The 23,343-nt window shown below is 42.5% G+C and overlaps 4 protein-coding genes across 6 annotated transcripts; 1 reads left to right on the top strand and 3 right to left on the bottom strand.

Annotated features, from left to right (window-relative positions):
• Positions 1-98: 98 nt before the first annotated feature.
• ogfod1 (2-oxoglutarate and iron-dependent oxygenase domain containing 1) lies at positions 99-5,097 on the bottom strand. The gene is made up of 13 exons (XM_084007925.1): positions 4,865-5,097; positions 3,509-3,654; positions 3,375-3,421; positions 2,154-2,254; positions 1,947-2,063; positions 1,780-1,871; positions 1,576-1,704; positions 1,163-1,276; positions 1,012-1,091; positions 702-934; positions 495-623; positions 359-417; positions 99-271 (listed from the first exon to the last, which is right to left on the bottom strand). The coding sequence occupies exons 1-13, from the start codon at positions 5,025-5,027 to the stop codon at positions 110-112; spliced, it is 1,572 nt and encodes a 523-aa protein (XP_083864051.1). The 5' UTR covers positions 5,028-5,097; the 3' UTR covers positions 99-109.
• Positions 5,098-6,251: 1,154 nt separating this feature from the next.
• On the bottom strand, positions 6,252-9,717 carry nudt21 (nudix hydrolase 21). Of its 2 annotated transcripts, XM_084026038.1 has the most exons (7): positions 9,433-9,717; positions 8,600-8,800; positions 8,449-8,512; positions 8,281-8,370; positions 7,950-8,025; positions 7,753-7,867; positions 6,252-6,464 (listed from the first exon to the last, which is right to left on the bottom strand). In XM_084026038.1, the coding sequence occupies exons 1-7, from the start codon at positions 9,552-9,554 to the stop codon at positions 6,443-6,445; spliced, it is 690 nt and encodes a 229-aa protein (XP_083882164.1). In that variant the 5' UTR covers positions 9,555-9,717; the 3' UTR covers positions 6,252-6,442. The 2 variants fall into 2 exon arrangements, with proteins under 2 accessions (XP_083882164.1, XP_083882163.1); XM_084026037.1 differs by lacking the exon at positions 6,252-6,464 and having other exon boundaries at positions 7,476-7,867.
• An 894-nt stretch (positions 9,718-10,611) lies between these two features.
• LOC311018465 (uncharacterized protein) lies at positions 10,612-15,055 on the bottom strand. The gene is made up of 8 exons (XM_084017461.1): positions 14,866-15,055; positions 13,822-13,925; positions 13,260-13,713; positions 13,075-13,167; positions 12,960-12,996; positions 12,726-12,797; positions 11,346-12,641; positions 10,612-11,248 (listed from the first exon to the last, which is right to left on the bottom strand). Exons 1-8 carry the CDS (start codon positions 14,962-14,964, stop codon positions 10,971-10,973), a joined length of 2,433 nt encoding a protein of 810 aa, XP_083873587.1. The 5' UTR covers positions 14,965-15,055; the 3' UTR covers positions 10,612-10,970.
• Positions 15,056-16,342: 1,287 nt separating this feature from the next.
• Positions 16,343-22,910, top strand: LOC311017049 (transcriptional repressor CTCF-like). 2 transcript variants are annotated; one of them, XM_084015163.1, is made up of 13 exons: positions 16,343-16,504; positions 17,774-18,049; positions 18,137-18,319; positions 18,438-18,816; positions 18,920-19,090; positions 19,336-19,469; positions 19,561-19,681; positions 19,768-19,917; positions 20,186-20,346; positions 20,426-20,608; positions 20,694-20,829; positions 21,088-21,231; positions 21,344-22,910. In XM_084015163.1, exons 2-13 carry the CDS (start codon positions 17,795-17,797, stop codon positions 21,613-21,615), a joined length of 2,289 nt encoding a protein of 762 aa, XP_083871289.1. In that variant the 5' UTR covers positions 16,343-16,504; positions 17,774-17,794; the 3' UTR covers positions 21,616-22,910. The 2 variants fall into 2 exon arrangements, with proteins under 2 accessions (XP_083871289.1, XP_083871290.1); XM_084015164.1 differs by lacking the exon at positions 16,343-16,504 and adding an exon at positions 17,016-17,158.
• The last annotated feature ends 433 nt before the right edge of the window (positions 22,911-23,343 follow it).

Below are 23,343 nucleotides of genomic sequence, written 5' to 3'. Positions count from 1 at the left end.
ACCATGGCAGCATCAGTGAATGAGGATGTGCTAATGTCCTACAACGTACACCTTTAGGAAGATGAAACAAAGATGTCAAGAAAGCCATAAGATAGAAGGATACACTTATTTATTCATAGTACACAAAAGAGAAGTCATAAAATGCTCTGCATGTAGAATTATTGGCAGAATCAGAGGAGCTTTTGTGGTTGACATGTTTGACAAATTTGAGGGTTTCTTTGTCTCTGTAGACAAGGGCGAGGGAATTATCTTCTGGATACACTGTGAGGAGCTGCGATGAGGAGGAAACCAAAGCAGTGATTATAATGAAGTTTTGCCCACGTTGCAACTACAATTTATACTGTAGTAAACAACTCACCTCCTCATCTTCTTCATTAGCAACATAACAAGTGAAGCCCCCAAACTCTGACTGCCAGTCTATGAAAAAAGGTTTTGCAACAGTCACAAGCTTGTTCTTCTTGTATTTGTGCATTTTTGTGCGTATGTAGACTCACCTCCACAGCAAAAAGGTAAAACAAGGTCCAGAGCATACTCTGCCTGAGCTGCTTCTGCATCATGCAACAGAGTGTAGCTGCCATGAGACCATCGACGTAGTTCACCACAACACGCCGGTGTGCTCGGCACTAAAGCAAACAAAGGTCACAAACTCGCAAACAGCTGTAAAGACTTGTCTTAAGAAACCCACTGGCAGTGACACACACCTTTCTCTCTGCTCGTATTTGCTGATGGCGTTTCGGTCGAAGACCCCGTGGCTTCTCTGTCCACTTTCTCTTCATCTTTATTGTCGTCGTCGTCGTCATCGGCAGGACACAGGTAGTGCAACCCAAGGCCAGTGAAGTTGGAGAGAAGCAGGAAGAAAGCCTCTGAACAAAGCAGCTCCCAACATGAGCTCAAACACTGAGGAAAGTAATCCGGAGAGGCCGCTTCATAGCATCTAAACCGACAAAAATACAGCTCCTGTAATCACAGTTTAACAACATGCTCTTAAGTGATCTCTGAAACATGTCCTACCTCTTATTAGGTGGACCTCTTTTCTTCCACTGAATCCAAGTGAGTCGGAGTGCTTCTGTCACCTCCCTGAACTTCTCCTCCTGAGCACAGTCACACATTTAGCGGGAACGAGTGGACACATGCAAGGCAGAAATAAAAAGCCAGCAGTTACCTTGAGAAAATTCTTGAGCTGGATCTCAGAGTTTTCCTCAAACTCCTCCTGAATCTGCTCTTGGTAGGATATGTCCAGGTACACTGGATTGACCCACTCATACAGCAGCGTTTCCTGTCATGAACACACAAACGCAACAAACTTGTGTTAAAGAGGTACGTAGGCTGTCTGTTAAAGGAATAGTCTGACATTTTGGGTTATTCCTTATGAGTCAGCGTAGAAGATCAATACCACACTTGCGTCTGTCTGTCAAATATGAAGGTGGAGCCCGGAGATGAGGCTAGCTGTTTCACCTCGTTTCCAGTGACTATGCTAAGCTAAGCTAATAAACACGAGGTATTGATCTGGTCCTCTCGGGCCTACAACGTCAAACTGTTCCTGTTAAGATATTGTGCTTGTTTGAGCAAACTCACATCTCTTGGTAAGTGTGGACTCCGTGGGAGGAGGGGCTCCGAGTAGCGAGGAGGGCGCTCCAAAGACGGCCCGTGAAACCAGCCGCTCAGAGACAAACGACACTTGTCCTGCGTCAAAACCTCGGAAACCTGGAAAACAGACGTGTTAACTCATGCTTCTTTGGTGCAGCAGTGAAGCTAAAGGCGGGCAGCGGGTAGGCTTACTTGGTGAAACGAGACTGGAGAAACCTCAAAGAGAATGAGCGTGTTCAAAGAGGGTACGAGCGACTTCGCGATAATCTGCGGCTGGATATGACCTGATGACAAAGATGGAAATGATACAAGGCTTGCTGACTAAAAGCACATACATGCACACAAAGAGAGACGCTCACTGTCTGTTGTGTAAAGATCGAGGGTTCCTCCGTCGCTGCTCTGCCAGGGAGGCACGAGATACAGGATGAAAGCGACGCGCCTCCCCTCCAATTCATCATCATGACACAAAAGAACATCTAGAAAGAAGTGAGACAGTTAAATATGGAAATATCACGGGACATAATTAATCAAAAATCCTTCCTACATGTCGTTAATGATCTGCCCACCTGTGTGTTCATATTTGGCACAAGAAATATCCACTATGGGCTCTAATTCAACCCCCAACACTTCCCCGAGCCAGGAGCGGAAACGCCCGAACATTGCTGTCCTGAAAACAGAGAACATTTTAGGGTGCCATCCTGTATTGTATCATATTAATAACAATGACTCTGAACTTGTTACCTTGAATAAAATGAGACATTTTTATAAGCTTCAGCACACAGACTGTTCGACTGCTCAACTGTGACATTTTGTTGTGACATAAATAATAGATGATCACAAGAGGAGGCCGTTATTGTGTGTTTCATTATGGCCTTCATTCCAGGGCTGTATTTTTTCAGTAGGTTAAGCACAGTGTAGTTAATCACAAATACATATTTAGAACAAATTACATGTTGCAGTCTCTCACTATAAACACTAGCTGTCATAATCGGAATGAAGAACTGCACATTTCAAAATAAAGTAAAGGTTTGTACATCATTTTACTATGTGGGTAGTCTGTGAGTCTCAGAGGTTTGGTCTTGGATTCACGCTCGACACCAAGCTCATATTTATACCACAATGTCTTGTCTTGTTTTGTTGTTCTTGGATTTGGTCCAAACACTCTGCTCTGTGCAGGTTTGGCAGCTTTTGCTGCTCCATAATTCTATAATATATATTTAGGCATTTGTTTGAAAGCCCCAGAATGTACACTGCTGTAATAAATGACAGCGTCTTTCCATCTTTTTCACTGCAAAGTTCAGCACTGGATCCAGACTGACTACCAAACAGTCCTTCCACTTTAACAAGGATCATCTGTGAGCAACTGCAGCTGAGTCCATATTCCATTGGGACCAACCAGGCACACGTTGTTAAAGCTCTCAGAATCAACAGCACTAACTAAAGGAGATGTTCCAATTAGGAGGCAGATGTGATCTCTGGCTCCACCTGGTGGAGTTGATCAACATGCCTCACTATCACTGGGCAAACTGCAGCATTTTGGCTGACGTAACCAACCTATTTTAACTTTGTGCTTAATGCAGACGATGACGAATAATACTAAATTTGACAGATTTAAGAATAAGTTACCTCTCCAAAATAAGTTTGTTCCAATTGTAGCTCATGCTGAGACCAACTTTTATCCACATTTCTCTACATCCATCCTATTTTACTCACCAAGTTTGCCACAAAGAAAACTCATACCAACATATGTTATTCATAAACAGTACACAAACACACGTTTTATTTACCTAAGTCCTGCGATATGTGGCTCTGTTCTCTTCTTCAAGTCATCTGACTGTATGGGAACAACAACAAAGTAAAGACAGTAAGACATTACAAACCACCAGGAATAAATCAGTGAAAAGATCAGTTTGACAGACACCTGTTTGAATTTGTACAGATCGTTTGACTTCTCGTGAAAGTTGAGCTCCAGCAGTTCTTTCTGCAGGTTCTCCACGAAGGTTTCGCTGCCGAGGAAGTTCTTGATAATGCAGTGAGGGAAAGGGTGGCAGTCTACCTCCACATCACCTGCACACAAATAACAAAAGAGAATGTGTCAACCTGATATGTTGACAATTAACTCACATTTGATTTTGCAAAGGTTCTGGTAAACAACAGCAAAGCCACAAAATCAGTGGTGGGTCATTCCGTGTCATTTCATCAAATTTCTGAAAATCTTCCCACCTGACCATCTCAGAATGTCCTGAAAAAATTTGAGTACCAAGACACACTTGCTAATAGGACAAATCCAAAATATTAGGTCTCTACTGTCAATAGTTTTCTCATGAAACATCATTGAATGAAGGGTAGTTTAGACGGTTTTTAGCATCATACTCTGAAAAGCCATTTTTAAACAGCAATATCTGGAAAACTATCTCACCTGTGGCCTTCAAAATTTCTACAGTGTATATCTGTTACTAATAGCCTCCGGACATGAAATATCTGGGGTGTAGCTCAATGATAACCTAGTATGGTAGGTACTTAAAATGTGGCTTGTTGAAATAAAGTAGTACATTTGAAGAGTGGCTGAGCTCCCATTTTTGCAGATAAAAGACTTCTATCACTTCTGCCTCTATCTCTGGGGTTAGCTTAAACATTCTACAAAATATGGTTTCTCTTAGATTATTAGTTTCACAGATATTAAGGCTCAAAAATGGAAGTAAACACATCTTTGCCCAACTTCAGAGCCATATTCCAAAAAAGTATCAGGTCCAAACTTACTTTTTTTGAAAGATCATAGTCTTGTTAAAATCATATTAAAAAATCAGGAGGGTGTTTTGCCTCAATTTGTCGCAGTGATTTTTTAAAATCCTGATATTGGTGGGGTTTTTGTGGCCCGGAATGACACGGAATGACCCTGGTGTTATATGGCAATATGACCAAAAACCGAAATTCCTCCTTATCCATAACAGTATACAGAAAATTATCAACATCATATCAAAAATACACATAGTCTACTGTAAGGAACGATTTTAGCCATATCCTCATCTATATTGGGAGGAAACAGTGCATATACTAAAACGACAGTAAAGACAAAGTCCACGTCATATAATATATATAGTAAATATATAAATATGTAAATATATATAAGTTACACTCTCAGGCAAACCAGGAGTCAAACAAACAGCTACTGTGGCTGAACTAGTTCGTGTGACGTCAGCAGAGCTCACATCCGTTTCTCACTGACTGGAATTAGCTATCTTGTGACTAATAACACTTGTTTTCCTGTTTCACTGACCCTGTTTTCGGGGAGTCCTCTGGCTCCACGCCTCCTCCACAGTCTTCTTCACCTGCTCGTCTTCTACTACTGAACTAAGATCAGCTGCTTCTTCGCAAGTCTTCTTCTTCTTCTTCTTCTTCTCTGTTTTCACGACGTCACCAGGTCGACGTTTAGACGCCATTATTCAAACTATCCAAAACTACACGCCGGCTATGAAGAGCTTTGACAGGACAACACGACTGGCGCGTGGGGAGGAAATGGCCCGAGCGACGCGGGTGAATGACGTTATGGAAGGCGACGCTCTGTTTGCCCTGAGTTCAGACTGCCAGGCAACATTGGAAAACAGAAAGTATTCTGTAAAAGTCTAGCTGATTTATGCCACAATTCCCTAAAAGCATAGACTCATACAAAAGGATTTGCTTTGTCAGCCTCTGGTATAACGCTCACTGACTTCACAGGCACAGAGAGAGCAAACAGGTCACAGCAGGATGTGTTCCTCGGGCTGATTTCATTCCAAATCCAGCACCTTCCGCAGGATTCTAAGGAGGCGTGGATGTGTTTATTTGTACCTTAGAACATAACACATGTGGCACAATCACAAAATTAGGTTTTATTCTTCTGATTCACAGCTTTGTTCTAACGCCGGTCCTTCTCTTCATTCACTCCCATGCAAATTTCAAATGCTGTTTAAAAGCATCAAACTACAACTAACTATCATTTTCAAGCAGAAAATGTAACATTTTTGTCATGATTACAAAAAGACAATATTCCTGCTAAGCTGTTTTCATAAAATAAAAATGAATATTCATGTTTACATGCAGCCGTGCATGCTCCCATGAAGATAACCCATAGCTGACTTGTTCGACTGTGCAAACACAGCCTCCTCTTTCATTCCTAAATTCGGAATAAGACCTAATTCAAAATATCCAAATGTAAAATGCTATTTACATTCACTTGATGGCTACAAACTGCGTATTTGATCTCCATAAGAACGAGATTTCTGTCCGACAGCATCTGCCTTTCTATGGACCAAGCAGTAGTAATTGATTGTTTTATTTGAAACATTTCTGATTAGTACTTTCTGTTGTGACTAAAAATTTAATATCATAACACCATCGTCTGTCTGGGATTAGGTAAACTGAAGATATAACTCATAAATAAGTATGAGTCAGCCACTCACTTTGTAAAAACATATTCAAAGGACTGCTTTATTAAAAAGAAAAAAACAGCAGTTACAGGTTAAAGCGAGAGGAAACACAATGATGTAGTGTGTTTAATCAAACACTCTCCATCTCTGAGAAAACATCAAATCAATTTCATAACACACACTGGAATAGACCTGCATTCTACTAAGACAAGCAGTTTCTCAACATTTAAAAACAGAAAAGGAAATACAAAAGACGGATGTTATTTTTTCATTTTGTTTTTTAACAGTATAAACACTGCTGTGAATCAATATACCTGACATGGCAAGCTTTTCTTTTGTGAAAGTTGAGCTAAAGACGAGAAGTATTTTTTTTTCTCCACATTGTCTCATCTTCACTCACACAGGGCTGCACTCACAGAGACAGCCAGACGTACTTCTGTTCACTCAAGTTAGTCGTAAATGAAGTTGAACCTATAAAAAGATAATTATTAAGAATTCAGTAAGTGTTAACAGACGATTTTCATGATAACGGCATTGCAATTTTTGGTCTGCTCCATTTTTGCTGCTATTTTTTTCCGCTATTAAAAGATAACCTGTAGTAGTTTTTTTTTTGTTTTTTTTTTATTTAGTGGGCCACTGAAATGTGCCAATAAAGACAGGCAAGAAGAAGGGATCAGCTTTGCAAAGGTGCTATGAGAAAGGAAACGCATTCAACATGTTGGATCTCAAGCATACAAAATGTTTTTGGTGAGAAACATACATGAAAACTCCACAGGGCAAATTTAATGAGACAGTGTGTAGGATTCAGTGGCAGCACTGCTCACTCCTTCCTTCCCAAGACTATGTAGTAGCAGTAATGTCATTCAATGAGTGCAAGATCGTGGCAACACCGTGCGCCTCACGCAGAGGTCATCTGACCTTAATAACACTATTTTAAGAGCAACGGAAGTCAGGTGGCAGTTGACGGCACCACAGCGTAAAAAACGCAAAATGTCCTCACTAGAACCAGTGTTTGGTTTGCCCGTTCTGAGCTACTGTATAGAAACAAAGTGTTGCAACACAGTGGACTCCATTAAGAGGACCCACTTCCCATGTAAACATGGAGGGCTCATCTAACTAACGATTCATGCAGGAGTCAAAACCCTTGCAATATGAGTTCATGTCTGTCCAATAATCCCTTTCAGGTAAAGTCAAATTACTAATAAAACACACCTGAATGTGTGATGGGTGCATTGGAGGGTTGCAGAACTTGAATAAATGCGACATACTCCTGCATACTCTCTTGTATATTTCTTATTTTTATGTGTAATATTAATCTGCCTGCTTCAACCTTTAATTGTGTGTACAGTTATACATCTCCTTTTGAATTTTAAGATGAGGTACAGTCTTCGGTGTTGTCCTCAGACACTTCAGAAGGAAGGTTACTATCTGAAAAAAGCTCTTTAGTAGTCTCTAAACTCATTGTGCTTTCACTGTGTTAACTGGTGTTGATAAAAAGTTTATTATGTTACATTCCAAACATGAAAAATACAAGTCAACTAATGAACAGTTACAGGGTATACAGGTTATCAGCACTTTAACAAAGCAAATCCTTGATACAGACATTTCTTGTAATGACATCCAGCCCCACTCTTTTTAAATTTAGCAAGTGACAGTCAACAGAAATAAAAAGGAGGGGGGGAAACGAAAAAAAAAAAGAAAAGAAAAAAAAGAGTGTCTCAGTTCAATTTAGCTACTTTCACAATGACATAAACAATACCTGCTCAAAAGCTGTGGTAGACTGGAAATGATTGGTCCATATCCAGGAGCGTTGTCATACAGTTCAAACAAAGGTGCTGCCACCAGTTTATAGTTCTTGGGGACAGCAAACAGCGCTGTGGAAACATGAATCATTAGTTTCCAAACAAGGAATGTGAATATACATTAAAGTCACATGTTACATCGTGATATACTGACCTTTTTCCTGCAACTGAACCAGGAACAGCTTCTTATGCTCCTTAGGTTTGGTGATGTGAGCTGGAATATATGGATACTGCAAGACCAACAATTCTGAATCAGTCCACATTATTATGCACAGATATTAACCACATGATGACTGATTGAACAGAGACATCAGCCTGGGATTCAGAGGCCATTTTCATGTCTCATTCTGGGATTATGAACCTGCTAATCTCTAAATGCTACACTGTTTTCAATTAAAATATTCAAAATAAAGATACCAATTAAAATGTTTTCCTTAGATTAATTCAATCCTCAACATTTGTCAATGTCATCTGTGTGTACCAACCTGTGGAGGCTCAAAGTTGGGGCGCCACCAGTTGCCGATGCAGTCGTCAATCACCCAGTCCTGCTTCACACCATCTTGGCGTCCAAGGATCTGACACCAAAACAAAATTAATATATGGAAATTCCACACGGCAACAAGAAGCTTAAATGGGTGATGTGATGTCGCTACCTCAGTCATCAGGCGTTTCAGACCCTCCACCTCGTCTTCTCCAGGACTCAGCTCTCCTCCGGGCCTGCAGGAGAAGAGCAAATAGTCAGCGCAGTAAAACATTAACACTTGTGCTGCTTCATGCAGGAGCCTCTCAAGATCAACGACTCACAGTTTGAAGAAAGTAGTGCCCAGCTGCAGCAGTAACACATGAGGCAGCCTGTGCTCATGGACGATGAGAACACCCTCCACTGTCCTCCGCATTCCCATTTTGTCAAACTCTTCCCGCATCCGCTGGAAGCGGGCCGCCACTGAGCTGTCCTTCTCATACAGAGGCTCCTTGGTGCCGAATGTGTAGTTGGTTAGAGGGTATCTGAAGTACAAACACACACACATACAGTCATTAAGCATGACCACAGATGATTACAGCTGGGTTTGTAACTATAGGCTATTTAAAACAATGCTCTTATATACACTAATAATAAAATGAAAATGTTTTTAAATGTGTAATATCTACAGAAACAGTGAAATATGCACACCACAACCAATTTTCTAGAGATAATTAAATTTTAATATAAAAAAAAAGAGAAAAAATCCTCAATTTGTTATCAAATTTACTGCAGGTTAATTGTATTTATTTTCTGTTAATACATTATTTGATTGGCCAAGTAACTATTTCACCCCTATAATAAATACTCATCCCTAATTAAATTAAATTAAATTATACAATTTTCACTTCTATTGAGTAAAACAACGAAACATATGGTTGGACATTATTTTTTGAGTCGATTCGAGCTATTCTACATTCAACAACAATGCTTTGAAAGCAACTACATGCAAGTCCATGAGGCGACGTGTTGTTGTGCGAATCCGTGCGAAACGCGTTGTTTTATTTGACGCGATTGTTAACACAAAAACCGCTAATTGAGCTCGTCGGGTTCGTTACCGACCGGGTGCATCATGATGGAACAGATAGCATCTCATTATTGCTGCACATGAACTCACAGGTTGATGGTCCTCTCCAGCGAGAGCGGCTTCGCAGGCCCGCTGATGTATTTGTTCCCGAACTGAACGGAGCCGCCGCGCGGCCAGCCGGCGGCCGAGCGATTAGGAGGCGCGACCGACATCTCTAGCGTGCACGAAGAGGCTGGATCCTCCTGCGAATGTACCTCGGCTCTTAGAGACTTCGTAACTCGTTGGATTATCTCAAAATCAAAAGAAACTCGCCGCAATTGTGTGGACAGTAACAATTCTTCTACCCTCGTCTCTTTCCGCCCTCTTCTTCCGGGTGGTGTGTTCCGGGCGATATCCCCGCCAGCGACATCTACCGGCCTGGAGGATGAACGTCAGCGCGTTACGTTTCACTGTAAATCGTCAGTGTTGTATTGCATTTACCTGAGTCTACAAAAATAATCCACGTTTTTAAGGCTATGAATTGTATCCACCTGCAACCTTGCCTCCACTATAATATCTCCCTGCCTCTAATAAAAGCCAATAAATTGTCAATATTCTGAGCTATAATTAATCAAAGAGTTAAAATTAATCTAAAACAAGGAATAGGCCTTTTGGTTAAAGGAGGAAATATTTTCATATTAATTAATTTTGCAAAATAACTCACAATGCTGCATTTTTTTGACTTGGTTGGGTTATTAAGAATACAAAATATAAAGTTCTCTGACTCAAAGATTCAATTTAATTAATGGATAAAAATGTCACTGTATTTGGGTTGTGAATATGTTGATTGTCTTAAATGTGTAATCTGTGCATATGTGGCGCTGTAATGTAAAACAAAATATCACTTTAGCAATAATTTAAAAATATATATATATCCAAAAATGTATTTAAAATAAGAGTATACACATTTTAAATCCAGAAGGCTTAAAATGAATATTAATTTCACAAAGAAAGTTCATTCTTGACTTTGGAAAAAGTAGTGTGACACACTTATAGCCGTTTCCAGAGCGTTCAACTACATTTTACAATCCTTCTTCTGACTTTGCTCAGACTGGCACCACAGACCATTGCTGAACAGAGACGATGATATAACCAATTGTGTTAACAACATGCGCTCCATGGCAACCGAGGAAGACCATTGGCTCCTGAAATAGCTAGCAGGTGTACATTGAGTAAAGATTTTCTCATCCAAAAACATTCACACAAGAAAGCAAAAAGAATGACTCAGCTAATTCAATATTCCATTTAATAATCATAACTATGTCTCTTATCCATCTATTGTAAACATGGAGTATTTTACCACAGTAGTTGTCTTATGGTACATAATCATACGTGCAATGCAAAAAATTCAAACAAAAGATAAAAAAAGGACAAAGACACTGCTGGATTTGTTGATTATATCACACCAAGGGGATCTCAGTTCTTTGGTCCAGTGGCCCACCCTTTATGGTGTGCTGTTGTAACGTGGTGGTCCCTGTAGGAAGTGCCATGGATCGTCTCCTCCCCTCCCCGTTTAACCTGTACTGTGGCCTCTCCTGCCCCGTCACAGTAGTTGGTCCCGTGTTTAGCTATTTATTTTAATTTATTTTTTATTTCTCACCCTCTTCTTGTTTTTGACCTTCCGTCTCCGCCTTGTCGCTGCACAGCTCATCATCTTTTCCTGATGCAGCTTCAGCCGTTCTCACTTTCATCGTGTCTTCTTCAGGTTTCACAATCTTTTCTTGCGCTTCTTTCATAAACACTTCGCTGGTAGAAGTAAGAGCTGGCTCCTCGTTTTCATTCTTGCTCTCCTGTCCGGCGTCGGCGTCTTTCTTGCTCTCATCCGTCTCTATTTGCTTGCTCCTTTGAACCATCTGGAGCTTCTCATCTGCACGTCCAAATCAAACAAGTCATTCAACATCTGCATGCATGTTAAAGCAGATAATTGCATACTTGTATATAAGACATAAGAACTCAGCACGTACCTGTTCCCTTTGCTCCACACTCTACATTGGATGTTTGTTCAGGAGATGTCTGCAAATCGTCATCTTGGCCTGGACGGTCATTAGAGGTGTCTGGCTTGGTGGAATGGTGAGAAGTAGCACTTGATGTATCAGTAGTTGCTGTGAGGGTAGTGCTGAAGTCGTCAGTGTAAGGTGGGACTGGCTCAGTCATGAGTGGGGAGCAAATTGCAGCGGCAGTCGCTGAACTGCTGGTGGAAGTGGTATCTGCACGCTTTAAACTGGTGGCGGTGGAAGTGGTGTCTGTGGGGTTTGTTTCACTGGAAGAAGTGGAGGGAACGGGGATATCAGTCGGGCTAGGGGTGGCTGGGGGACTAGTGGCAGAAGGTAAGATAGAGTCCATGCAGTCGGTGGATGTTGGGCTTGTGGTGGAAGAGGTGAAGGCCGTCAGAGGAAGGGCAGAAGGGGTCAGGGTGGAGGAAGAGGTAATAGAGGCAACAGGTGAGGAGGCTGCAGTTGTAATGGTATGACAAGATTTGGGAAGTGGGGATACTGTTTTAGCAACTGATGAAACTAGAATTACAGTGGAAGTCACTGAAGTGGGATCATCACAAGCTTCAGGACCTGAATCTGTGGTGCCAGACATGCCGAGCGGCATATCGGGGATGCTGGTTGGGGTCGAGGAAGCTGTGGTGATGACAGAAATAGCTGCATCAACACCAGCAGCAGGACTAGCATTAGTCGACATATGTGTTGATGTTGTAGAGCTTTCGGTTTCCGAGGTGGTAACGGAAGGCGAAGTTGTCGTTGTCGAGTTGGAAGTGACCGAGAGGCTTGGAGTGGAAGCCGAGGTAACTGAAACAGTGACGGGGGGCTCTGTGGGTGTAGTGGTGCTTGTAAGGGTCGTCGGAAAGGTCGAGGTGGGTGTTTCAGTGGGTGTGGCATTAGCTTCGGGGATGGGAGGTTTGACGTCGAGCTCTGTAACATTTGGGTTCGGGTTAAAAGAGTCAATGCATATATCAGTGTCAGAGGGAGGGACAGGAGCTGTAAAAGTGGCTGAGTCTGGGTTTGAGATTGTCGGTACAGTCGGAGTGGTGGTAGTCGTGAGTGCAGGAACAGCTGGGATGGACGGAGTCGTAGCTGGACTCAGTTTAGTGGGTGTGTTTGTCTCCCCTTCCTGTATCTGGGCGAGCTCGTTCTCGGGTGTGTTACGGCCAGATGCTGTGGGCGGACCTGGCTTGATAACGGGCTTCGGAAGCAAAGCGGGTTTCCCAGCTGACTCGTGTGCCGATACGCTCGGGCGAATATGATGCCTTGTATCTAAAGAAAGAAATGAACGTGCAAATTGTTTTTTAAATTATTTATATCATACACATTCTGCAGGAGTATCTGTGTTTGTGTTACCTGATGATGCAGACATCGTTCGAGGTTTTGTGAAAGTAGGTGGTGGCTCAGGTTTGCTGTCAATGATCGTACCTAAAACACAAAGATCGTTTACCAGAGGAATTGATCCACTATGATGTCACTATAGTGGCTGGAGAGCAGTCTAATCAGCACAAAGATTAATTCTGCTTCATTAACACTTGGCTGAAAAAGGAGATTAATGATGTTAAACGTTAAATCGATAAAGTGACACACCTTCGGATTCTGCTTTTTTCATCTCTCCCTCCGCATTCTACAAGAAAAATGATCATTTAAACACCTTTCGAGACTCAAACAGTACACATATGTAAATGTATGCACATTCACACACCTGTGTCTCTCCTGGCTGGGCTTTGGAAACTCCGATACGTTGAAGCATGAGATGGAGTTTTTGTTCAAAGCTATGCTGGCCTTCTAATTGTTTCTGAAATCAGCAGCAGCAGAGTAATGAGTGCTTTTCAAAAACACCTCCACTGATCTGAACGTATGCATGAATTCATCTTTACTAACACTCACCTTTGAAGTGTTTCTGGCGTTGGTAGTCCCTGCTGCCGCTGATCCAGACAGCAAGATGAGAGACTGGGACTTTCCCTCTCTGAGAGCTCGGCGGGGGGGCACTGCTTCACTCCTCAGCGCAGCTCCAGTTGTCTCTTGAGCAGCCGACTCTCCGCTCACAGCACCGGGATCTTTCGTTTTCTCCTTGTCATTTTCCTTGTCGTGTTCCTTGACTCTGTCCTTGTCTTTTTCTCTCTCGGCTCGAGTGACCTCCCTGAGCGGGCGGATGAGATCGGCGATGGAGGCCTTTTTGGGTCGACTCTCCTGGCTTGATTCTGATTTCAGACCTCGTCTCTTTCTGAGTGTAAAGAAGTCGCCGAGCTTCCTCCTGAGTGTTTTCGTGGGGGGCGGACCGGGGACAGAGCTGGCAGGAGCCACTTCGTGCACCTTGATGGATTCCTCATCTTCCTTTTTCCTGTATGAAGGATTGTATATCAAACCAACAGTGTGTGAATTAAATTCTACTAAACATTTATGAAAGCATTACTATAAAGAGGCATATTAGACAGTTTCTGATACTCACGGTGTATCAGTAGGAAGTACTCGTTTGGTAAAGAACTCTTCAACTCCTTCGTCCACTCTCCCCATGAACTCAAGGACTTCATTGTCACTCTCAATTATCGTCTCCTAATAAACCACACACACACACAGAGAAACGATTTCACACCAACAGTCCAACTGATGTTGAAGAGCAACTTGTATCATGTAACTTTACATTACATAATGAGAATCCCACACACTCTGGCACTAGTGTTGCTCCTGCCTCTATAGGTGTAGGCTATTTTGGTTTGGATCTCTCATCTAGTGATGCTACAAACCGGCCTCCTGGGAGTCAGTTGCTCAGTAACGTACAATTGGGGGGGCGTCACTGGATTGTACGTGCAGAATGAAAGCAAGATATCTGATTTTGCCAATTGCTAATGCAATCTATCAAGATTGCAGCTAAAACAGTAATGCATCATCCTGGCCACATTCATATCTGCAGCCACAAGTAGCAGTAAAAAAAAAGGGGATTGACTGCAGAACATGGATTCAGCAGTCCCCGTTACATGATATCCTGCCTTGGGAATTGCTTAAATTTGGTCTCCCTGGCCGTTGGCTCCAAGGGAGTGACTGTGTGTCTCCAGCCTAATGGCTCTGTGACAACACGGATCGGCTCAGTGGCAAAAAAATGGGAGATGATCACACACGTTTTGATACAATCCTATGAAAAATAAAAACAGCAGTAGCATTTTTTTTTCATTGGGAGAAGGAGCTACTACACGCTCTCATACACAGCCTTACACTCAGAAAATACCAAGTATGGGGGTCATCAAACAGCCGGTGACCGGTACAATGGTACCTCCTTATTCCAGCAGGCACCAGGCATACAGCACTCCCCGTCCATCCTTCCCTTCCCCCTGCCTCTCCCCTCTGTACCCTATTGCATCTCTCCCTCCCTTCCATTTTCTCTCCTCTCTCTCTCTCTTACACACACACACACACACACACACACACACACACACACACAACCTTCTGCCTCACTCTCCATCTTTACAAAGACCTCTCTCATCCTCCTGTACGGTACCTGCGGTCTGCTGGGACGGTAGTTGAGTTTTTGTCGGTGGGGTCTCGGTCTGCTCTGGGTGTAGTGCCTGAGCGCTGGTCCGCCCAACGGCAGCTCCATTGGGGAGACACGGCACGCTGTTGCCGTGGCTCTGTTGCCGTGGCTCTGTTGCCGAGGCACCGTTGCTAAGAGAGCGCGAGCAGCAGCAGTATGTAATGCCTCCGCTGAGGTGGGAGGGGCCCGGCTGGCTAGACTGACAGATTTGACAAGAGGACCTCGCCTTCCTCGGCCCCCTCCCCTCCGAGAGGAAAACCATGGGAGAAAGATGGTGATGAAATCAGAAGCGACAGACAGATGGAGGAATAAATTGACCTGGGTGACTTTTTTTTTCAACCCTTGGGTATGAAGAACATAAAGCACATAAAATATAAGTATATCCAATGGGAATAGCCGAATTGGACAAAATGTTCTACTGGTTATGTAACAAATTAATAATTTATTTTATATGCGGAAAAGAAATGCTGTAATTCAAAGCAAGGTGTCTCGCCTATAAACAAAAGGTCCGGAGAGGACTGATACCTTGCTAATGGGCTGTAAGACTGGTTAAGAAACCATAATATAAAACTCACCCACAAGCACTAATGTCTATGCATTTTAATTATAACAACTTGTAATTCTCCTGAGGGCGTGTGTATGGAGTCTAATGGGAATTATTTGAATATTGTGTTTGATTTCAAACCAGGCAACAAAGACTATACATATATATATGTATATAAAGGTAGCCTACATTAGTCTACTTATTATTAAAAAATATTATTATTAGGCTACATTTTAACAGGGTGAACTAGTAATTTGTAACATTAAAAACACAATTGTGGGCCAAGAAGTACCAATAAAACTGTTAATGCACAGCAGACAGTGCAGGTTAAAGTAGATTATGTTCCTTCCCACTAGTTTTTTTATAATGTTCCTTCCCATTGTAATGTCAGGATCTTTATTTATTTTTTAAATTGCTGGTTAAAAACACAGAGGTGAGTATTTGGATGTAAGAACATCAGCTTCAGTCTTCTTCCATAAATACAATCCTTGTAGAAGGTGTAAACAATTTACTTGTTACTGAATGTATGTATGTTACTGCATTGTAATATAGCCATTATGTGAAGAATGTTCGTTTAAAAACTGAAACAATATGCATAGGCTACTGCCCTCTTGTGGCAGATTTTATGAACTGCTTTAATTCACACCATTACTTGTCACTTCCGTTTAAAAGTAGGTTATAAAATTGGACGGAGGCCTGGAAGTTAACACTCGACAGCGATGTAAACTTCTCGACAGTAAACTAATCAATATGTCCTTCCGCTTGTATCGATAATCATGTCGTCATGCTCCCGGACGCCACGCCCACGACTGAATTCAAATCTGGCGCCTATCACCCTCAGCCACAACTCGATCACTCCCCTTTACGCCCTCGGGTGCTCTGTTTGCGCAGCCGCGTTAGCTCTTAAAGACCGCCATTTTGTGTTAGGCCCACTCTTCCTAAGCGGGAGAAAAATATCAGTGCGGCGCTCGGCAAGCACGGACGTTTACATCGGGACTGAAAGGAACGAGCACATGCAGCGAACATCCAACTGAATATCGCGGCGGAAAGAAGTAGTCGGGAGTAAGTAAAGCCGTCACATTGCCTCCAAACACGGAAACGTTTTTGTAGGAGCCGTCGTCGGCCTCTAGGTGTCACGGTAGGGCTTAACGACCAGGCGGCTGGCGGGGGGTGTTTGTCTCCCTCTATCGTTATCCAAAACGCACTAAATCTGTCTATAAACTCCTAACTCCATGTCTCAGTTAAGCGTTTCGGTGTTTTCGGCTGATATTTCGGGGTATTTGCGAGGGGCTGGTTGTATTTATCATCATTTCTGTTTTAAGTTTGTTCGGGCCTGTCGTCCATCTTATCGTGCCCTTTGTTTCCTGTTTTCAGACGTACTCGCGCCTCCCGAGTTAACTAACACGAGTTGATGTTTCAAGTAGTTTTGGATTCTCAACCATTCGACACTTTCGGTCGATACGTTCAGAACCGACGACTTTGTGTTTTAAAAAGTGAATTAAGCTTCCTTTAAAAGAGCGAACGAGTGACTCCGAACTATCGATCGGTTTGATCGAGCGGTATCATTGTCTCGTCAACACAGGAAGACGTTACGTTGTCAAAAGTTTAACGTTACCTCGCCGTTTGACTAAATTACAGCGGGAAGTAGACACGATAGACTAACGTATTGCTGCTTCACAATACACCGTTCAGCGGAGTTCTACTCTTCCGCTCCAGGTACTACTTTATCGGACTCATACTTTACGGGTCAGCCAGATGTGTAGTGAGAAGTCGGAGTGCTTCGGTTTATTAACCTCGGTGTCTTTTTGGGCGCGATGTAGATCAATGCTCGCTATGAGTTCATTATATAAAAAGAATATCTAAAGCTACACTAAATGTTAACTTTCTGTCTCTGCAAGCAATCGGTCGCATGTTTGCGTTTTCAGGCTCCCTCCATATGTTGACAGGGCAGATTTTGAGAGTTGACAATCAATATACAAGTACGTTTTTCGTTGAAAGTGTATACTCTGTTTTATAAAGGGAAATGCATTGAAACCGACGTGGAACGTATATGTTTTACAACCATTTAATGCCAAAATAATTGGTGATCATCTATTGAAGGGTTATGTCTGCAAAATGACAACAACTCACTTGCCCCTAGTGGAGTTTTTGAGACAAAAAATCCCCCAATGTAGACCAATGTCCCGGTTATGTGTGTGTACACAGTTGATCACAATTTTAAAAAAAATATGACTTCCCATTGTAATGGGGCTCCTATCACCACACCCATGTACAAAACCGAATCATCACCTGTGTAAGTCGGCCTCATGGTTTACTATCTTCTCCTTTTAGGCTGTTGGTTAGCCCGTTGCCATGGAGGGAGAGGTTATTTCCATGGAGACCGCCCAGGCCTCTGCTCTTGTTGAAGGAAAGGCCCTGCCAGAGGGTGGAGAGGCTTTGCTACAAGGGGCAGTCATAGCATCACAGGGCGAGGTGGCTGAGAACATGGAGATGATGGTGATCGATGCCCTCGATCCAACTCTGCTGCAAATGAAGACTGAGGTGTTGGAGGGCGGTGGCACGGTGACCGTAACTGGTGGAGACGAGGGTCAGATAATCACACTCCAGGTTGGTAGAGAACACAAGCAGTTACTGTAATGTTTTATTTTGTTTTTGTTGTGTGTTCTAAATGAAAGTCCTCTTTCTTCTATGTAGGTGGTTAATATGGAGGAGCAGGCAGGAGCCGCTTTAGGTCTTGGTCAGCTTCAGTTATTGCAGGTACCTGTCACAGCAGCAACTGTAGAGGGGCTCCAGGCCACCTTTGTTGATTCATCATCAATCAACAAGGATGCAGAGCCAGTTATCTGTCACACTCTTCCCTTGCCAGAGGGCTTCCAGGTGAGAAACAGCTCTGATCCTCTGAGTCACAAGATCAGCCCTTTATGCCCTATGCTGAACAACTATTCTTACAAAGACTCTGCTCAAAATGAGATGTATTTCTAATGTTTTCTTTTAGGTTGTGAAAGTGGGTGCCAATGGTGAGGTAGAGACCGTAGAGCAGGAGGAGCTGCAGGCAGTCCATGAAGAGCTTCAAGGGCCAAGGGAAGATGAAGAAGAACAAGAGGAGGTGGCAGCGGAAATTGAAGCCACCGTGCCTCTGCAAGAAGACCCAGAATGGACCAAGGACCCAGACTACCAGCCCATCACCGGTATCCGTGCTAGAGCGAAGAAGGGAAAGAAGAGTCGCCTTCGCTACGGGGAGGGTGAACGTGATATGGATGTTTCTGTGTACGACTTTGAAGAAGAGCAGCAGGAGGGATTGCTGTCCGAAGTGAACGCAGAGAAGGTTGTGGGAAACATGAAGCCGCCAAAGCCCACCAAGATCAAGAAAAAAGGTTTGTCTTCATTAGTTTCTTTAGCTATGTCAACATGATGCTGAAAGGTGCATGGTTTGGCTGTGTAATGTTCATCTTTATAATCCTAAAATGGTGTGTCCAGGTGTGAAGAAGACTTTCCAGTGTGAGTTGTGTAGCTACACCTGTCCAAGGCGCTCCAACTTGGACCGGCACATGAAGAGCCACACAGATGAGAGGCCACATAAATGTCACTTGTGTGGACGCGCCTTTCGAACTGTCACACTGCTGAGAAACCATCTCAATACACACACAGGTAATGTTGATTTAAAACATTTTGCTTTTAAGAATCGCAGCTATAAACTGGCTACCTGGAGAATTTATTTGAACTGTGTTATTTCTCCCATTACATTAGCACCCTAGTCAGGAGTTCCTTTGAGTTTATTTTCATCTGTGCTACCATTTTGTTTTTGCTTCATGTGATGTTACTTCTTGGCAAAGCAGGATTAAAATATCTTCATTACGTTGTTCCTTCATTCTCACTTCCTTCTATTTCTTTAGGCACTAGGCCACATAAATGCACTGATTGTGACATGGCATTTGTGACCAGTGGTGAGTTGGTGCGTCATCGTCGCTACAAACACACGCATGAGAAGCCCTTCAAGTGCTCTATGTGTGACTATTGCAGCGTGGAGGCAAGTGACCACACGTTTTTCTGTGTTAAGTAATCATCTAATTTACAAACGGGGATGATCTCTTATTCAACTTTGTCTCTGTCTCTTGTAGGTGAGTAAGTTGAAAAGGCACATCCGCTCTCATACAGGGGAGCGACCCTTCCAGTGCAGTCTGTGTAGCTATGCTAGCAGAGACACTTACAAGCTGAAGAGACACATGAGGACGCATTCAGGTAATGTATTTACAGCATCTATAGGCCACAACTCCCAGTTTGAGAACAGTGCCTAAATTGTGAAATTCTCTCCCCTTTTGATGCAGGTGAAAAGCCGTACGAGTGCTACATCTGCCATGCCCGTTTCACACAGAGTGGCACCATGAAGATGCATATTCTGCAGAAACACACGGAGAATGTGGCCAAGTTCCACTGCCCACACTGTGATACTGTCATTGCACGCAAGAGCGACCTCGGTTAGTTGTGTTTTGTCATTTTTTTACTTAAAACTTAATGTGATAAATTGCAGAAAGGAGAAGTTTTTTTTTTTAATAGAAAAATTGTCTAAAACTTGGGTCATTGGAATATTTATGTGCTCTGTCGATTTATAATCATTGTAGAGAGGAATTGACAGAACCTGCACTGTATTGAAGGTATTATTTTGGGGGTCCTTGTTCATACAAAGTGATGGGCTGATGTAGCATTTATCAAAGATGTTCATGCCTTTGCTGTTTTCCGTTCCAGGTGTTCACTTGCGGAAGCAGCACTCCTTTATTGAGAAAGGGAAGAAATGCCGTTACTGTGATGCTGTGTTTCATGAGCGATATGCTCTCATCCAACACCAGAAGACTCACAAGAATGAGAAACGGTTCAAGTGTGAGCAGTGTGACTACTGCTGTAGACAGGTGTGTGTCGAGTGGAATATGAAATAGTGTGGTGTTAAATTATTTTCATGCTAAATGACTTTCTCTCTGCTCCTCATAGGAACGGCACATGGTAATGCACAAGCGCACACATACAGGGGAGAAGCCTTTTGCCTGCAGCCAGTGTGAGAAAACGTTTAGGCAGAAGCAGCTGCTGGACATGCACTTCAAGCGCTACCATGACCCGAACTTTGTTCCCACTGCCTTTGTCTGCAACAAGTGTAGCAAGACGTTCACCCGCAGGGTAGGACTCTGCTGAATTGAATCATATGCATGCATCTGCTTTTTTACAGTCACAGAGTTGTGATGGTTATGTGTGTGCTCCACAGAACACCATGCTGCGTCACTCTGAGAACTGTAATGGTGAGATTGAGGAAGAAAATGGAACTACCCCAACCAAAAAGGCTCGTCGGGGCAGGAAGAGGAAGATGCAGACCAGGAGGGATGATGACGACGACGACACAGGTATGGTATATTTAGCTAATCATTTGATTATTAAAAAAAAAATCCTCTCTCGATATTCTGAGCCAAAATAATTGCCATTCGCATATCAATCCCATTAAGCATCAAAATATGCTTAAATGGCACCAAAACAATCTGGAATCACTTTACCTAAAAGTTAGAGTCCTTAACTGCCCCCTCGCCATATGAAGCATATCTCATACTGTGAGTAAGATGATCAATAATGATTTCTGTGTGATGTCTTTACTCGTTCATCTGTAGAGGATGAACTGGATGAGGCAGAAGAGGAAGAGGAGCTGAGTGAGATTGAGTTGGAACAGGCCCCGCCAGTGGTCCCCATCCCAGCCCCTGTGGAGCCTCCAGTCAAGAGGAAACGTGGACGGCCCCCAAAGAGCAAGCCAGACAGTAAGTGTTAGGACTACAATCCTTACCGGCATGCTCATGGACTCGGTTTTCACATGTGAAAAGTGTATTTTATATCTTGAGTACCAGACTCTGACCTGAAATTCTTTGACAGCGGCTGCTATCATCCGTGTGGAGGACGAGGTCACCGGAGAGGTGGATGATATAATCGTGAAGAAGGAGGTTGGAGAGGAGCAAGAAGACCACGAGGACGGCAACGGCAACGATGGCACTGTAGAGGAGGTCGTTGTAGGTGGAGGGAAGTCCACCATCCAGCTGGAGGAGTTGCCCCGGGAAGCAGGGGCGGCACCAGAGTTGCCGTTGTCTGAGGCCCCACCTAACGGAGACCTCACCCCTGAGATGATCCTAAGCATGATGGACCGGTGATTTGATGTGCGAGTCGAAAGTGTAAACGCATAGATCCCTGATCACGTCTTCATTTTTAATTCTTGTCATTTAGGATTTCAAACACTTGCATCCTGGACAGAAAAAAACAACACTGTTGTAATTTAAGATTTTCCTGTTAAACCATGTATTGATGAGCAAAAAAGATTTTATTAAGGATTTACCTACCAAAAAAATGTCAATACTTTTTAGTTTTGGATGGCTGTAACTGGCAGCAGTATCTTTTTGTAGAAAACTACTATGCTACAATATATACATTACAATGCCTCTGGACTGAGTAAAAGACAGTCTACTAAATATTGTGGAGACATGGTAAATCGACTCTTCCTTCAATCTAGACCATGTGCATGTTATTTTATAAAATATCTGGATAAACTTTTTCATCACTGTTCTTTCAAGGCCCCCCCCCCTTTTTTTTAAATCATGTTTTACTTGTTTATACCCCTGTGTGAGGAAAAGATGTTAGATAGCAATGTTCCTATAATGTGGACTTGGTTTACTGCTCTAGTAAAATTTGGAGATGAAAACTGGCTTTTGGGGTTTGACTTTTTAGAGAAAAGTACATTCGGGCCTAAGTTGAAAGTCACTTCCACATCAACATAAATGTCATAAGATTGTAGAAACTGGGCAACTTTCAGCAAGGAAGATGATACTGCTGTTATTCACAGTCACTTCACAGAAAAGAAACAGGAAAAAATAAGAATATTTAAAACTTTTTTCTTTCTCATCTTTGATAGGGATTTTCTTTTCCTTTTCTTTTATTTTAATGCCAATTCTAGTTTTTTAAAAAGCTTAATAGACTGCTTTCTTATGCTCCTTTCTCGCTTCTTTAACACCCCTAGATGACTTGTATGTACTCAACATTGTCACTGATAAGTGCAAGGAAAACCTTCTTTGTTTTGCTCCCTTTTGTAGCCATTCCACTTTGGGTTGATGTATTCCTTTTGTACACTTGGCAGTGCAAAACGTAGTAGCTTGAATGACATTTTAATAACTGTGGCAGACGAGAACAGATTTATGACTGTACAGCCGATTTTTAAAGTAGATGTTGACTCATATGTTTTAGGTTTCTGCAGCTGTGCTAATTTTCAATTCTTGATATTTAAAATTAGTCTGGTTTTGAAGAAGTTAACATGTATTAGTGGTACAGTTAAAGCCCCCTAAAAATATGGCTAGTAACATTGTTTATCAAAATTAGCTGAGAAACAACTGAGGGCTAACACAGAAATGTCAGTGTATTTTGCTTGCAGATCTATTTTATTAAATGGATAACTTGATGTCAAGATCTTTATTCTTGTGTATGTCCAGAAAACGTATGAACTGATGACACCGGGGGCTCGACTACTCTATTCTTCACATTTATATTGTTCAAATATGACCGATATCACAAAACAATCACTTGAAGAGTGTGAGTCTAAGTCATAGTCAGTCTTCTGCATGACAGAGGGCTGCGGTGGCTTTTATCCACTGTAAAGTCAACCACGTGTTACAACTAGTTCACCATGGTTGTGATGAAGGTGACCCACCAGATAAAATGGGGTTCTTACAGATAATGGGAACATTGCCCGGGTTACGGTTTCATGAGAGAAAATGCACTGCAGCACTGATATATTATTGGCTCAAATATCATTAATGGAACAGGAAATGATGCCATGCAGAAATACTGACCAATATTAGATGCAACACATCACGTGGATTCCCATCATGTGG

This window comes from Eutrigla gurnardus (genome assembly GCF_963514095.1).
Source record: "Eutrigla gurnardus genome assembly, chromosome: 1".
NCBI classification, from domain to species: Eukaryota; Metazoa; Chordata; class Actinopteri; order Perciformes; family Triglidae; genus Eutrigla; species Eutrigla gurnardus.
This window is presented reverse-complemented; position numbering and strand designations above follow the sequence as displayed.